Source organism: Gossypium raimondii, chromosome 13 (assembly GCF_025698545.1).
Source record: "Gossypium raimondii isolate GPD5lz chromosome 13, ASM2569854v1, whole genome shotgun sequence".
Classification (NCBI taxonomy): domain Eukaryota; kingdom Viridiplantae; phylum Streptophyta; class Magnoliopsida; order Malvales; family Malvaceae; genus Gossypium; species Gossypium raimondii.
Window position 1 is genome coordinate 652,113 of NC_068577.1, and position 13,463 is coordinate 665,575.

Here is a 13,463-nt window from a genome sequence, read left to right on the forward strand (position 1 = left end):
TTTATGCCCTGGAATTTTTACAACATCTTGGAGACTTAGAGCAAAACATCGAAGGCATATCGGACTTCCACATTCATTACATTTATAAGAAAATCCATTAGAAAGGTACATGCATAGACCACATTTGAACATGCAGGCTGAAGTAAGGATTAAGGGTTTTAATCCAGAATAAAATTCCGTTTCTCCACAAGCATGTTTCGAAAAAAGCTTCATCTTAGGCAATTCAGCACAAGATTTATGAAGAAAGAAATCACATCGCGAGCAATGGTAGAACTTAGCGGAGATCAATAACAAGCACCCATCACAACATTTATCACCATGCTATCTGATGTTGTCACTTAACATCAAGTAGTGCTTATGCTCGCAATGTTCTATGAGTGTGGCTTCTCCAGCATCATTCGTCTCAAGAACCTCAGTGATGGAGTTAACAGGTATATCAAGAGACTTGTCAGCTTCATTTTCCTGTGATACTATGCAATACAACTGCTCTTCTTTCAATGCACAATCCACATGTAATATAACACTGCAATCTGCACAGAAGTAACTACCGTGCTCTGTATCGACAACTTCATGGCACCATATGCAATTCAAACTTTCAAAATATTCCTTGCGAATGAAATACGTGTGAAAAACACGATGAACATGGAACGCGTGTTCGATAATGCGTGGCAATGAAATGCATTTTTTATGTACCATAATACTGCATGTACCACATGTATAGGCAACATGATGTCCTTCAGTGCCACAAGCATCACAAATGAATGGAATTTGTCTCCAAAACAAGGTGAATGGGTGTTGATGACTTTTATCTTCGATAACTGGTAATGGCGACGCACATTCAATGTGAATAGCCAACTCACAAGGTGAACAACCATACACAAATCCTCTTTGTTGAGTTACTTGGCACACTTTGCAAGCAAGCCGTTCACTATTAAATTGCAAAACAAGAGGATGTTTGCGATGGCACAAAAGATCCATTTTGAGAGGAAGCTCAGCACACCTCTTATGCAAATTAAACCCACAATCAAGAGAGAAGTATGTATACATTGCTAATGGTTCCCAACACCCAAAGCACTCACCCAGGTTTCCACCATCGTTTTTAGAGGAAAACGATGGATCCTCAAGGGCAACATGCTCAAGCTCTTTCAAATTACTTTCAGCAATGTTAAATGTTAACAAAGCACATTTAATATGAAAGTACAAGCCACAAGAGCAATGGTAAATGAATTTCTCACATGTTTCATCACATAAATCACAAACGCACCTTGTGTAAGAAGATGGTGGATTCTGCAAAAGCACGAGAGGATGGTGGCGATGAAAAGGATGATTAAGCTCTAAAGGTGCCTCGGCACATGTCTTGTGGAGGTAAAACCCACAGCAGTCCACACAGCTAAAACATGGAGCTGACACCTTCTCCCCACACCTTGAGCAATCAACAACTCCATTGCCATTGCCAAGCAACTGCTCTTCATTTAACATCAACAGTGGATGTTGATGCCCATAGTTCTTTAGCTCTTCCATTTCTCCTTTCTCTCTGTCTCTTTCGATGTGGTAGAGAAAGAAAAATTGAAATTGAATAACTCAAAGAAAGCAGAAAATTAGAAGGGAGAGATTCCAAATGTTTATTTGTAGGAGTCTGTTTGAACTTGCTATGCTACTTTGCTTCAACAGTGGGTTGCCTATACCTATATATGTTTGATCTTCTTTATAATTTCCATGAATGGGATGCAATGGGTTTGAGTGTACTCTAAGTAAATTATCATTTTTTTTCCTTTATTCTTTGCTTTGTGGATTAGCTAATTTTGTGGATTAGATAATGAATATTCTGATATTGTTTGTGTGTAAAAAAAAATAAGATAACATGATGAAAGGTATTTTTACAAGTTACGAATTTTTCAATTGAGAATGATATCAAACAATCAAATTATTCTAAAAAAATTGAATTAAATCATTTATCTAATCGAAAATTAAAAACCTATTTAATTTATTCTGGTGAGAATAAAAAAATTTGAACAAAGCTAGATAGATTAATTATACAATTACCGAGCCACCAATCGGCTCTCTTAGGATAATCTGTTACAGAAATTACTCTAACTCCCTTGGTATTTGCTCAACCACTTCAATCCCAATGGGGTCATCGTTCATTAAAGTAACCATATAAGTAGATGTGAATGAGACATCTTTATTGTAGGAATGATCCATATTCACTGTCCTGCAGTACAAACTGAATCTACAAGCTAATGATAGAAACATAAACCAAAATATATAGTACATTGTTTGATTAAAATTGAAAACATGGTTCATATTTGTCCATTGCAATATTCAGATGTTCAATGACATGCAAAAGATATATATATATATATATAGTCTAATGACAGCTTGAAGTTTATCTAAGCAAATACACATATATCACCCAAAACTTCCCACAGAAACTCAAATTTAAGTACTAACAAGTTCATAAAACAAGTTAAACGAAAGATTACATCAAGGGAAAAAGACAATCAAGACAAGTAAATATACTGATACTCCTATTTAATCGAACTCAAAGCGATAACCGCGTGTCGTTCGTGCTTGAGGAATGTCTGAAACTCTTTATAACCACTCCTGTAATGGTCCAGACTGAATGTACGCTGTCTTATTACCTCTCTTTTCTCTTCAGACACATCTAAGATCATGTTCCTTTGCTTATCCACTTCCTTCTCAAGGTCCTTTTTCTTCAATTTCAACTCATCTTCTAGATTCTTTGTTAGCTGCATATGTTCCTTGCTTAATTGTTGTAAATGGTCCTCCATTTGTCTGATCCGTAAATCACGAGAACGAACCTCGGCTACGAGATTGTTTACTGTTGCAGTAACACAATCTTTGTCTGTCATAAGCATATCATATTTCAATTTCATTTTGTCAAGGTTCTTATTCAAAGCTTCTATGTGTATACCTTTCTCATTAAGTTCTGTCTTCAATTGATTGATCTGACCTTGTAAGTTGGTTTCTTGTACAACAAGCAAGCTTTCGATTTCCGAATTTTTGGTCTCACGCTGCCTTATTTTTTCCTCCAATACACTTCCAAGCAGGGAAAGCGCTATCGAGGGCGGAACTTGAGGGTGTTCTGGTTTTTGTTGAACCTTTTTTGTTTCATGTCAATGGCACCTTATCCAATTGGCAATGGTGGGAAAACAAAGTTTGCCATTTTGATCCATTTGTAAAGGCAAGTCACTTGGCAGTGGGGGTTTCGCAGTTGAGTGGCAAGGGCTACAGATGAGGCAGGAAATACTTTTATTTATAGTTGAGTTCCGTAAATTCAACAATATAACAATATTATTACATTATCAGTTCGGATTTAATCTTATTTATAACATTGATCCCTAAAGAATTTAAATCTTCTATTATCTTATCCTTAAGATTATAAAATTACACTAGTAAAATACAAGTTACCAAAACTTCTACAAGTGCACAATGTTTCAAGTAGGATGAGCTTTCAGAATGTTTCAAAAATAGGACCAATCTCGGTGGCTTAAGTAAACCTAATTTAATCAAATGATCTCTTTTTTAAGTTGTTATGTGCACATTGGATTTTATTATAATAAAATATAAATTAAGTCAATTATATTTCTATAATAAAAATAGATAGCGGAGAAGTTAATAAAAGAAAGAAGAATAAAAACAAAACATTATTTCTTCCTTATGGTCTTGCATGCCGAAATGGTGAGGGAAGAAAAGGGATTTTCGGCCATTGTTGTTTAAGTTTGGAAGCTCAGGTTTTGGTTCTTTTTTATTAAATTTTATATTTTTGGAACTTTAAAATCATGTAGTAGTTTATCTATGTTGAAAATTTGAGAGTTAATGATATTTGTGAAAATTATCATTGTTGAGAAATTTAAATTCTTGGTGTTATTTTGTTGATGTATGTGTGTGTTGGATGGTAGATATTGTATATGGTTGATATTTTAAGATCTATGGAATTTGGCTCTTTTTGAAGTAAATGATTGAGGTCAATTTGTTGAGTTGAAATATGTAGGATATGGCATTTGAAATTTATGATTCCTATTTGTGGAGCAAGATGAATGTATGATTTGGTTAAGGTTGAATGCCTTTGTATGTGATGTTTGAAATGTGGTGCTAATGAGGGCTATGTTGGTTAGGTTCTTAGAATGTATGAAATTGACATGTTTTGACTTGTTTTGAGGTGTATTTGATGACATATATAGAGTGGTTATAGGTTTGGTTTGGTAGCCAGATAGGTGTGAAATTTGCCCTGTTTTGGAAGCAAAAATTGGTCCACGTGGCCTGGGGTATAGGCTGTACAAAGCCTCCTCACAAGGCCGTGTGTCTTAATGATTTTAGGTGCAGGGCATACATAGTCTAAGACACAACCAGCGACCAACAAATGCACATACGGGCAGTCACACGGCCATGTGACCTTAATTTGAATATACACACGGGCGAACACACAGTCGTGTGTCTGACTTTGAATGTCCACACGGTCTGGGTTGTTACATACAACCGTGTGTCCCTTATTTTTCAAAATTTTCATCTTTTTTCTAACTTTTCCATTTTGTTTCAAATTGACCTCAGAATATTTCTAATTTATTTTTAGGGTCCCGTAAACTCAGTTTAAGGCCTGTAAGTGTATGTTTATTGTGAATTGATTGTGATTTGATTAATTTTAATTATATTGAATAATTGCTTTTAAGTAGTGTTAAATGTTTGAAATGTTATCGTAATACTCTGTGACTTCAATTCGACGACAGGCACTCTTTAGGGGCGTTAAGTTTAAATTGTCTTTTATAAATTTTATATAAATGCATGAAAAATACAAAAAGAAACACTCTATAATAATATTTATTAATCATTAAAACTTAGTTTTTTAATACTTTTCTTGATCGAGTTAGTGTCGAGTTAACCAATGATACAGTCTAAATTCATGACTCCAATTCAATCATACACTTGAATAATAATATAAATGTTATTGTTTATGAGAAGATCAAAATATCAATGTTGAATCCGAAAATGAAAACAACGGTTAAGATTTGAAATATAAGTAGAGATGGTAATGGAGTGGGGCGGAATGGTTTTTTGTCCACCCGAACTGATATACCTCTAACATAATCCGATTTTGATCCAACTCAAAATTAAATATTAATTTACTTATCTTGAACCTGACTCGAAAAATCAAAGTTATACCCTATTTCGATCGATATACCAATACTTTTAATTGTTCTTATATTTTTTATTAAAATAGAATAATAGTTTTAAAGTTTTTAATGATAAAATTACTTTTTTTGGTAGTTATAGTTATGGTAGGGAAAATATTTTTATAATTATCATATATTATAATCTAATATTATATATAAATGGTTATTTTGGTAATTACGGGCAAATTTTTCTAAATCGGAGAAAGAATTGTATGAAATTGTGATTCCACATTATCTCGTATCATTTTCTAATACGAAAATGACAAATCGAATTTAAGATTAAATCCATGTACTTTAAAAGTTAAAATTTCAATTATTCTACTTCTACGATTTAAAAATTCAATTCAATTATTATAATTTGTAATTTTTGTCAAAAATTTAACTTAACATCATATGAAATGTTATATGATAGCAGTCTAATCAACATGCCAAATTGGAATATTTTGATGGAAATTATTAACAATGTTAAAGACTGGAATGAAATTTTAAATTAGAAAAGTAAGATAACTAAATTGAAATTTTAGCTAAGTCAAAGGGACTAACAACATATTTTCACAAAAGAAATTGATAGACTAATTTAGGTTTTAGACTAAGCAAAATTTTCATTTCCAACTATATTCAACTTGTATAAATATGGGAGCTAGCATATAAGGATAATAACTTTTCATGGAATCTAAGGACAAAAAATAATTAACATACTAGCATGTAAGAAAAAGAAGAAATAAGCAAATCATATTAATTTTATTATCATATATTTACAGTTCAAACCTCACAATTTTCAACCTTAAAACATTACATTGATTAAACAGACAACTAAAAAGTATCAAGCTTTAAGAACAACCACATACTTTTTTTGTGAAACTGAAGCCGCAATTTTCAGCACCTACCACGGATTGTTGATTTTCTGCATTCCCAATGAGCAATATACTTGCATTCTGGTTCTGCACATTCAAGAAAAAGATCTTCACAAGGTTTACCACATTTAACACATTCAGGGTAGTAAGGAAATTTCTTGACAAAAGTGAGAGAGTGTGGATGTGTTGAAAGCTGGACTGCAAAGCAACATGTGGCCAGCAGCATGGTTGGCTATTGAGCTTGGTGATATTGCTTGGCGTGCAAGACTGAAGCTGAACCAGATGAAGCAATCAACTTTGGATGTTTTGTTCTTTTGTAATTTAGTTTAGTTCAACTTTAACTAGTTTCCAAAGTTAGTTGGATTAAGTTTGTGATTGGATTGATGATGTAAAAGTCGATATGTCGACTTATTTTGTATTTGACTTAAGCTTGTATTAGTTTAGTTTAAGTGGGAGCAGTTATGTCATTAGGTAATCTGTCAAATGAATCAAATTTGTAACTCTTTTATATGTTCAAATTTTGAATGAAAATAGGTAATGTTCGTTACAATTTCTTTGAGTATTCAATTTTTGTTCACTGTTTTTGCTTTGCTTTGTTTTTCTTTTGCTTCGATACTTCTTGCTTCAGTTTTGCAAATTTTGTTTTGCAACCTTGTTTTCTTTTGCTGCTGCCATTGTTCCAACAAATGGTATCATGAGCCCGAGTCTTTGAGGGGCCTTTGTATGCAATCTGTTGTGTTCAAATCAAAACCAACAGCAAGTTCAAAATTTGGTAAGATCGAAGCATCTGGATTCAGTCTTGCAGGATGAGTTTCACTCCACCACCTCTATCTGTGTTCACTGGAGAAAACTATCACATTTGGATAGTTAAAATGAAGACTTACCTTCAGGCACATGATCTCTGGAGTGTGATCGAGAATGATACTGAACCATCTCCATTGAGAGCCAATCCCACTATTGCACAGATGAGGCAACATGCTGAGGAACGAGCTAAGAAGCACAAGGCTATGGCCTGTCTGCAGAGTGGAGTGTCTGATGTGATATTCACACGCATCATGGCATGTGACACACCTAAGCAGGCCTGGGACAAGCTGAAGGAGGAGTTCATGGGGACTGACAAGACAAGGCAACAGCAGGTGATCAACCTCAGGAGAGACTTTGAAAATTTGAAGATGAGGGAGTCTGAGACCATCAAGCAGTACTCAGACAGGATAATGGCCATTGTCAACAGCATTAGGCTCCTGGGAGTGGACTTCACAGAGAGCAGAGTTGTTGAAAAAGTCATTACAACTCTCCCTGAGAAATTTGAGTCAAAAATCTCTTCACTTGAGGACTCGAGGATTTATCACCATTTCATTGTCTCGAGTGATAAACTCCCTGTATGCACTTGAACAAAGGAGGGCAAATAGGCGGAGGAGAATCTGAAGCGCCTTCCGTGCTAAAGCCGTGAAGGCTCGAGTGTGAGTGCAAAAGGCAAGAAGCCTTGGCACAACAAAAGGGTCAAGTCGGAAGAGATGAAGCAAAAGGGTGTTCCCACCATGTGTTCATTGCAAGAAGACAACACATTCTGAAAAGTATTGCTTGGTTCAGGCGGATATTCATGTAGAAAGTGTAAGCGGTTTGGCCATGTGGAGAAGGTGTGCAAGGGCAAACCAAGGGAGGCCGCTCTGCAACAAGCTAGACTCACTGAGGACATTCAAGCTCGGGAGGAGCATGTGTTCACAAAGAACTTGTTTTGTTGGCACAACCAAGGCCAAGAATGATTGGCTACTAGACGGTGGTTGCTCACACCATATGGTCGCATATGAGAAGTCGCTCAAGGGCCTAGATAGAAGCTTCCACTCGAGGATTAGAATTGGAGATGGCAGGCTGATTGAGGCTAAAGGCAAGGGCAATGTGTTGATTAGCACTGGTTCAGGTAATAAGCTGATCTCAGATGTGTTTTTTGTACCTGACTTAGACCAGAATCTGCTTAGTGTTGGCCAATTAGTTGAAAAGGGCTATACATTGGTTTTTAAGGATGGTTGCTGTATTGTTCAAGACATGAATGGTCTGGAGATAGTCACTGTCTCTATGACTGATAGGTGCTTCATGCTGGATGTTAGCAAAATAGAAAGAAAGGCATACACCAGCCTTGTTGAAAGAACTGACTTGTGGCATAGGAGACTAGGCCATGCAAATTTCAGATCCATCGATCTACTACATAGGCTGAATTTGGTTGATGACATTTCAAAAATTGAAGTTAGTGGGAATGTTTGTGAAGTTTGTCAGCTTGGTAAGGTGCTAGATCGCTTTTTCTCACGACAAGGCTTGGAGAGCTCGAAACAAGCTCGAATTGGTGCACTCGATGTTTGTGGCCCTATGAGAACACTTTCAATCGGTGAGAACAGTACTTTGCCTGCTTATAGATGATTTAACAAGGTTGTCTGGGTCTACTTCTTGAAGCAAAAGTCAAGTGTTTGAGGCCTTCGCAAATTCAAGGCATATCTTGAAAATCGGTCAGTCGCAAAATTAGAGCCTTGAGGATGATAATGGCTCAATATGTGTCGAGAGATTTGAAGCTTTGTGATAGTGCTTGAATTCACCATCACTCACAATGATCTATACTCCTCAATGAATGGAGTCTGTGAGAGGAAAAATAGGATCGTGCTAAATATGGCTAGGTGTCTATTATTTCAAGGCAAGCTTCCAAGCCGGTTTGAGGCAAGGCGGTCAACACCTCAGAGTATCTGCTCAATAGACCGCCAACTCGAGCGATGGGGATGAAACACCTTTTGAGGCTTGGCATGGAGTCAAACCTATGGTAACACATTTAAAAGTGTTTGGTCAGATATGTTATGCTCTTATTCCAGTAGAGAAGAGGACCAAGCTCGAGAGCAGGGCTACTCCAGGAATCTTTGTTGGCTACAGCAGCAACAAGAAGGGTTATAGAGTGTATGATCCTACAGCAAAGAAGGTCTTAGTCAGCAGGGATGTAAAGTTTGATGAAGAAAAAGTGTGGAATTGGAATGGTGTTGAAGCTGACATGTCTGAAATGGACCAGATGGACTTGGTTGATGAACCTATAGAAGAGGGACCAAGTGAAGATGCTGTAGATGACATACCAGTGAGGGGCACCAGGACTTTGGCTGATATCTATCAGAGGTGCAATGTTGCTGTGATTGAGCCCTCAGACTTTGAAGAGGTCGCCAAGATGTAAGTCGGATGAAAGCTATGGAAGATGAGTTAGAAATGATCAACAAAAATCAGACTTGGGAGTTGGTGAGCAGACCAGAACACAAGAAGGTCATTGGAGTTAAATGGGTGTACCGGGCCAAGTACAATGCTGATGGCTCACTGAACAAGCACAAGGCCAGGCTTGTGGTGAAGGGCTACAGTCAGCAGTATGGTGTGGACTACTTGGAGACTTTTGCTCCAGTGGCAAGACTGGATACAATTAAGCTGTTGTTTGCTTTAGCAGCTCAGAAATAGTGGAAAGTTCACCAATTGGATGTCAAATCAGCATTCCTAAATGGTTTTCTCAAGGAGGAGATCTTCATTGAGCAACATGTAGGTTTTGAAGTTGCTGGGCATGAAGACAAAGTGTACAAGTTAAGAAAGGCCCTCTATGGCCTGAAACAGGCACCAAGGGCCTGGTATGACAGAGTTGATGCTTATCTGACCAAGCTTGGATTTGTGAAGAGCCTTAGTGAACCTACTCTGTATGTTAAGAGGTCAGAATTTGAAACCTTGCTGATTGTCTCCTTGTATGTGGATGACTTGTTAGTGACAGGGAGCAAAGTTGAGCTCATTGATGAGTTCAAGGTCCAAATGCAGCAAGTGTTTGAGATGACAGACTTGGGGATTATGACTTACTTCCTTGGCATGGAAGTTCACCAGTCTGATCGAGGTATTTTCATCAGCCAACACTCATTTGCTTTGAAGATCCTAGACAAATTTTGCATGCATAATCAGAAGCGCCAAGACACCTGTGGCTCAAGGTGAAAATTGACCAAAGAATGGTGATCAGCAAAGGGTTGATGAGAGGCATTATCGAAGCCTAGTAGGTTGCTTGTTGTATCTAACAGCAACTAGGCCAGACATTATGTTTGGTGTTAGTCTGCTATCAAGGTTCATGCATTGCTGTAATGAGGCGCATTTGAAGGCTGCCAAAAGGGTTCTTAGATACATCAAAGGCACAGCTAACTTTGGTGTAATGTTTGGAAGAGGGAAGGAACTGAAATTAGAAGGTTACTCTGATAGTGATTGGGCAGGATCCCTCGATGACATGAAGAGTACCTCTGGATACTTCTTCACACTTGGATCGGGCATGTTTTGCTGGAGTTCAAAGAAGCAACAAACTGTTGCTCAGTCCACAGCTGAAGCAGAGTACATTGCAGCTGCAGCAGCAGTCAATCAGGCCATTTGGCTCAGGAAATTGCTTCAGGACCTTAATGAAACACAAGCTGAAGCAACTGAAATTTGGGTGGACAATCAATCAGCAGTTGCTATAGCTAAGAACCCTGTGTTTCATGGGAAAACTAAACATTTTAAGATAAAGTTACACTTTGTTCGAGAGGCTGAACAAACTAAAGAGATCAGCCTTGTTCATTGTAGCTCAGGGGCACAATTAGCTGATATGCTGACTAAGCCCTTAGGAGCTGCTAGGTTTGATGTATTGAGAAATGGAATTGGTATGTGTTGCTTACAGTCCAAGGAGGAGTGTTGAAAGCTGGACTGCAAAGCAACATGTGGCCAGCAGCATGGTTGGCTATTGAGCTTGGTGATATTGCTTGGCGTGCAAGACTGAAGCTGAACCAGATGAAGCAATCAACTTTGGATGTTTTGTTCTTTTGTAATTTAGTTTAGTTCAACTTTAACTAGTTTCCAAAGTTAGTTGGATTAAGTTTGTGATTGGATTGATGATGTAAAAGCTGATATGTCAGCTTATTTTGTATTTGACTTAAGCTTGTATTAGTTTAGTTTAAGTGGGAGCAGTTATGTCATTAGGTAACTGTCAAATGAATCAAATTTGTAACTCTTTTATATATTCAAATTTTGAATGAAAATAGGTAATGTTCAGTTACAATTTGCTGAGTATTCAATTTTTGTTCACTGTTTTTGCTTTGCTTTGTTTTTCTTTTGCTTCGATACTTCTTGCTTCAGTTTTGCAAATTTTGTTTTGCAACCTTGTTTTCTTTTGCTGCTGCCATTGTTCCAACAGGATGGTTTCCCTCATTGTAGGTGCTCCCGAGTTTGATGAATCGATATTTTCCAAGAACGCAATCCACGTGAGCAGAAGTGTCACAAGTTTCACAATGATAAAACCAGTTCTTTGAATCCCTTTCCTCCTCACAAATGTCACAATAATGATATTTTGTATAATCATTAATCTTGTGATAAGTGAGGTTAAGAGGATGATCATCGCAATTGTGTCCGACTCTAGTTGGTCGCATAACACAATTAAGGCATAAACCAAAGTTACAATCCTTACAACGATATGTGTTACTGAGATCCGTCCCACAACCACTACACTGCTTTTCAAAATTATAATAATCATAATAGAAAAGAAGAAGGTGTTTATGCCCTGGAATTTTTACAGCATAAGGGAGAGTTGCACATCGAACGCAACTGTGAATTCCACATTCATTACATTTATAAGAAAACCCATTAGAAAGGTACGTGCATTGCTCACATTCGAACATGCAGTCTGAAGTAAGGATGAAGGGTTTTGATCCAGAAAAAGGCTTTCCAACACAACGATGATCCCAAATAAGGTCCATCTTAGGTAATTCAGCACAAGATTTATGAAGAAAGAAATCACACCGCAAGCAATGGTAGAACTTAGCGGAGATCAATAACAGGCACCCATCACAACATTTATCACCATGCTCGCTGATTTTGTCACTTAACATCAAGTAGTGCTTATGCTTGCAATGTTCTATGAGTGTGGCTTCTCCAGCATCATTCGTCTCAAGAAACTTAGTGATGGAGTTAACAGGTATATCAAGAGACTTGTCATCTTCATTTTCCTGTGATACTATGCAATACCACTCCTTTTCTTTTAATGCACAATTCACATGGAATATAACATTACAATCTGCACAGAAGTAACTACCGTGCTCTGTATCGACAACTTCATGGCACCGTATGCAATTCAAACTTTCAGAATATTCCTTGTGAATGAAATACGTGTGAAAAACACGATGGACATGGAACACGTGTTGGATAATGCTTGGCAATGAAATGCATTTTTTATGGACCATAATACTGCATGTACAACATGCATAGGCAACATGATGTCCTTCGGTGCCACAAGCATCACAAATGAATGGAATTTGTCTCCAAAACAAGGTGAATGGGTGTTGATGACTTTTATCTTCAATAACTGGTAATGGCGATAAACAATCAATATGAATAGCCAAATTACAAGTTGAGCAACCATACAGAAAGCCTCTTTGTTGGGTTACTTGGCATATCTTGCAAGAAAGCTGTTCACTATTAAATTGCAGAAGAAGAGGATGTTTGCGATGGCACACATGACCCATTTTGGCAGGAAGCTCAGCACATTTCTTATGCAAATTAAACCCACAATCAAGAGAGAAGTATGTATAAATTGCTAATGGTTCCCAACACGCAAAGCACTTACCCAGGTTTCCACCATCGTTCTTAGAGGAAAACGATGGATCCTCAAGGGCCACATGCTCAAGCTCTTTCAAATTTCTTTCAGCAATATTAAATGTAAACAAAGCACATTTAATATGAAAGTTCAAGCCACAAGAGCAATGGTAAATGAATTTCTCACATGTTTCATCACAGAAATCGCAAACGCACCTTGTGTAAGAAGATGGTGGATTCTGCAAAAGCAGGAGAGGATGGTGGCGATGAAAAGGATGATTAAGCTCCAAAGGTGCCTGGGCACACGTCTTGTGGAGGTAAAACCCACTGCACTCCACACAGCTAAAACATGGAGCTGACACCTTCTCCCCACACCTTGAGCAATCAACAACTCCATTGCCATTGCCAAGCAACTGCTCTTCATTTAACATCAACAGTGGATGTTGATGCCCGTAGTTCTTTAGCTCTTCCATTTCTCCTTCCTCTCTGTATCTTTCGATGTGGTAGAGAAAGAAAAATTGAAATTGAATAACTCAAAGAAAGCAGAAAATTAGAAGGGAGAGATTCCAAATGTTTATTTGTAGGAGTCTCTTTGAACTTGCTATGGTACTTTGCTTCGACGGTGTGTTGCCTATACCCATATATGTTTCTTCTTTATAATTACTATGAATGGGATGCAATGGGTTTGAGTGTACTCTTAAGTAAATTATCAATTTTTTTCCTTTATTCTTTGCTTTGTGGATTAACTAATTTTGTGGATTAGATAATGAATATTCTGATATTGTTTGTGTGTAAAAATATAAGATAATAAGATGAAAGG

General features: G+C 37.3%; 4 protein-coding genes across 4 annotated transcripts; 1 reads left to right on the plus strand and 3 right to left on the minus strand.

Annotated features, from left to right (window-relative positions):
• Positions 1 to 321: 321 nt before the first annotated feature.
• Positions 322 to 1,521, minus strand: LOC128036010 (uncharacterized). The gene has a single exon (XM_052626488.1). The coding sequence runs from the start codon at positions 1,519 to 1,521 to the stop codon at positions 322 to 324; it is 1,200 nt and encodes a 399-aa protein (XP_052482448.1).
• Positions 1,522 to 2,528: 1,007 nt separating this feature from the next.
• Positions 2,529 to 6,272, minus strand: LOC128036011 (protein NETWORKED 4B-like). Its single transcript, XM_052626489.1, has 3 exons — positions 6,180 to 6,272; positions 6,041 to 6,133; positions 2,529 to 3,122 (listed from the first exon to the last, which is right to left on the minus strand). The coding sequence occupies exons 1-3, from the start codon at positions 6,270 to 6,272 to the stop codon at positions 2,529 to 2,531; spliced, it is 780 nt and encodes a 259-aa protein (XP_052482449.1).
• A 580-nt stretch (positions 6,273 to 6,852) lies between these two features.
• Positions 6,853 to 8,458, plus strand: LOC128036012 (uncharacterized). Its single transcript, XM_052626490.1, has 2 exons — positions 6,853 to 7,425; positions 7,637 to 8,458. The coding sequence occupies exons 1-2, from the start codon at positions 6,853 to 6,855 to the stop codon at positions 8,456 to 8,458; spliced, it is 1,395 nt and encodes a 464-aa protein (XP_052482450.1).
• A 2,729-nt stretch (positions 8,459 to 11,187) lies between these two features.
• On the minus strand, positions 11,188 to 13,116 carry LOC128036013 (uncharacterized). Its single transcript, XM_052626493.1, has one exon. It carries the CDS (start codon positions 13,114 to 13,116, stop codon positions 11,188 to 11,190), a length of 1,929 nt encoding a protein of 642 aa, XP_052482453.1.
• Between the last annotated feature and the right edge of the window lie 347 nt (positions 13,117 to 13,463).

What these genes read in the sequence shown, in the direction of transcription:
- LOC128036010 (XM_052626488.1), bottom strand. Translation starts at nt 1,521, where the DNA reads ATGGAAGAGCTAAAGAACTATGGGCATCAACATCCACTGTTGATGTTA.
- LOC128036011 (XM_052626489.1), bottom strand. Translation starts at nt 6,272, where the DNA reads ATGCTGCTGGCCACATGTTGCTTTGCAGTCCAGCTTTCAACACATCCA. An exon ending in TTCCTTACTACCCTGAATGT is followed by an intron (nt 6,134 to 6,179) that starts GTTAAATGTGGT and finishes TTGAATGTGCAG; the next exon opens with AACCAGAATGCAAGTATATT. An exon ending in GCTTCAGTTTCACAAAAAAA is followed by an intron (nt 3,123 to 6,040) that starts GTATGTGGTTGT and finishes GAAACAAAAAAG; the next exon opens with GTTCAACAAAAACCAGAACA.
- LOC128036012 (XM_052626490.1), top strand. Translation starts at nt 6,853, where the DNA reads ATGAGTTTCACTCCACCACCTCTATCTGTGTTCACTGGAGAAAACTAT. An exon ending in TCTCGAGTGATAAACTCCCT is followed by an intron (nt 7,426 to 7,636) that starts GTATGCACTTGA and finishes TGCTTGGTTCAG; the next exon opens with GCGGATATTCATGTAGAAAG.
- LOC128036013 (XM_052626493.1), bottom strand. Translation starts at nt 13,116, where the DNA reads ATGGAAGAGCTAAAGAACTACGGGCATCAACATCCACTGTTGATGTTA.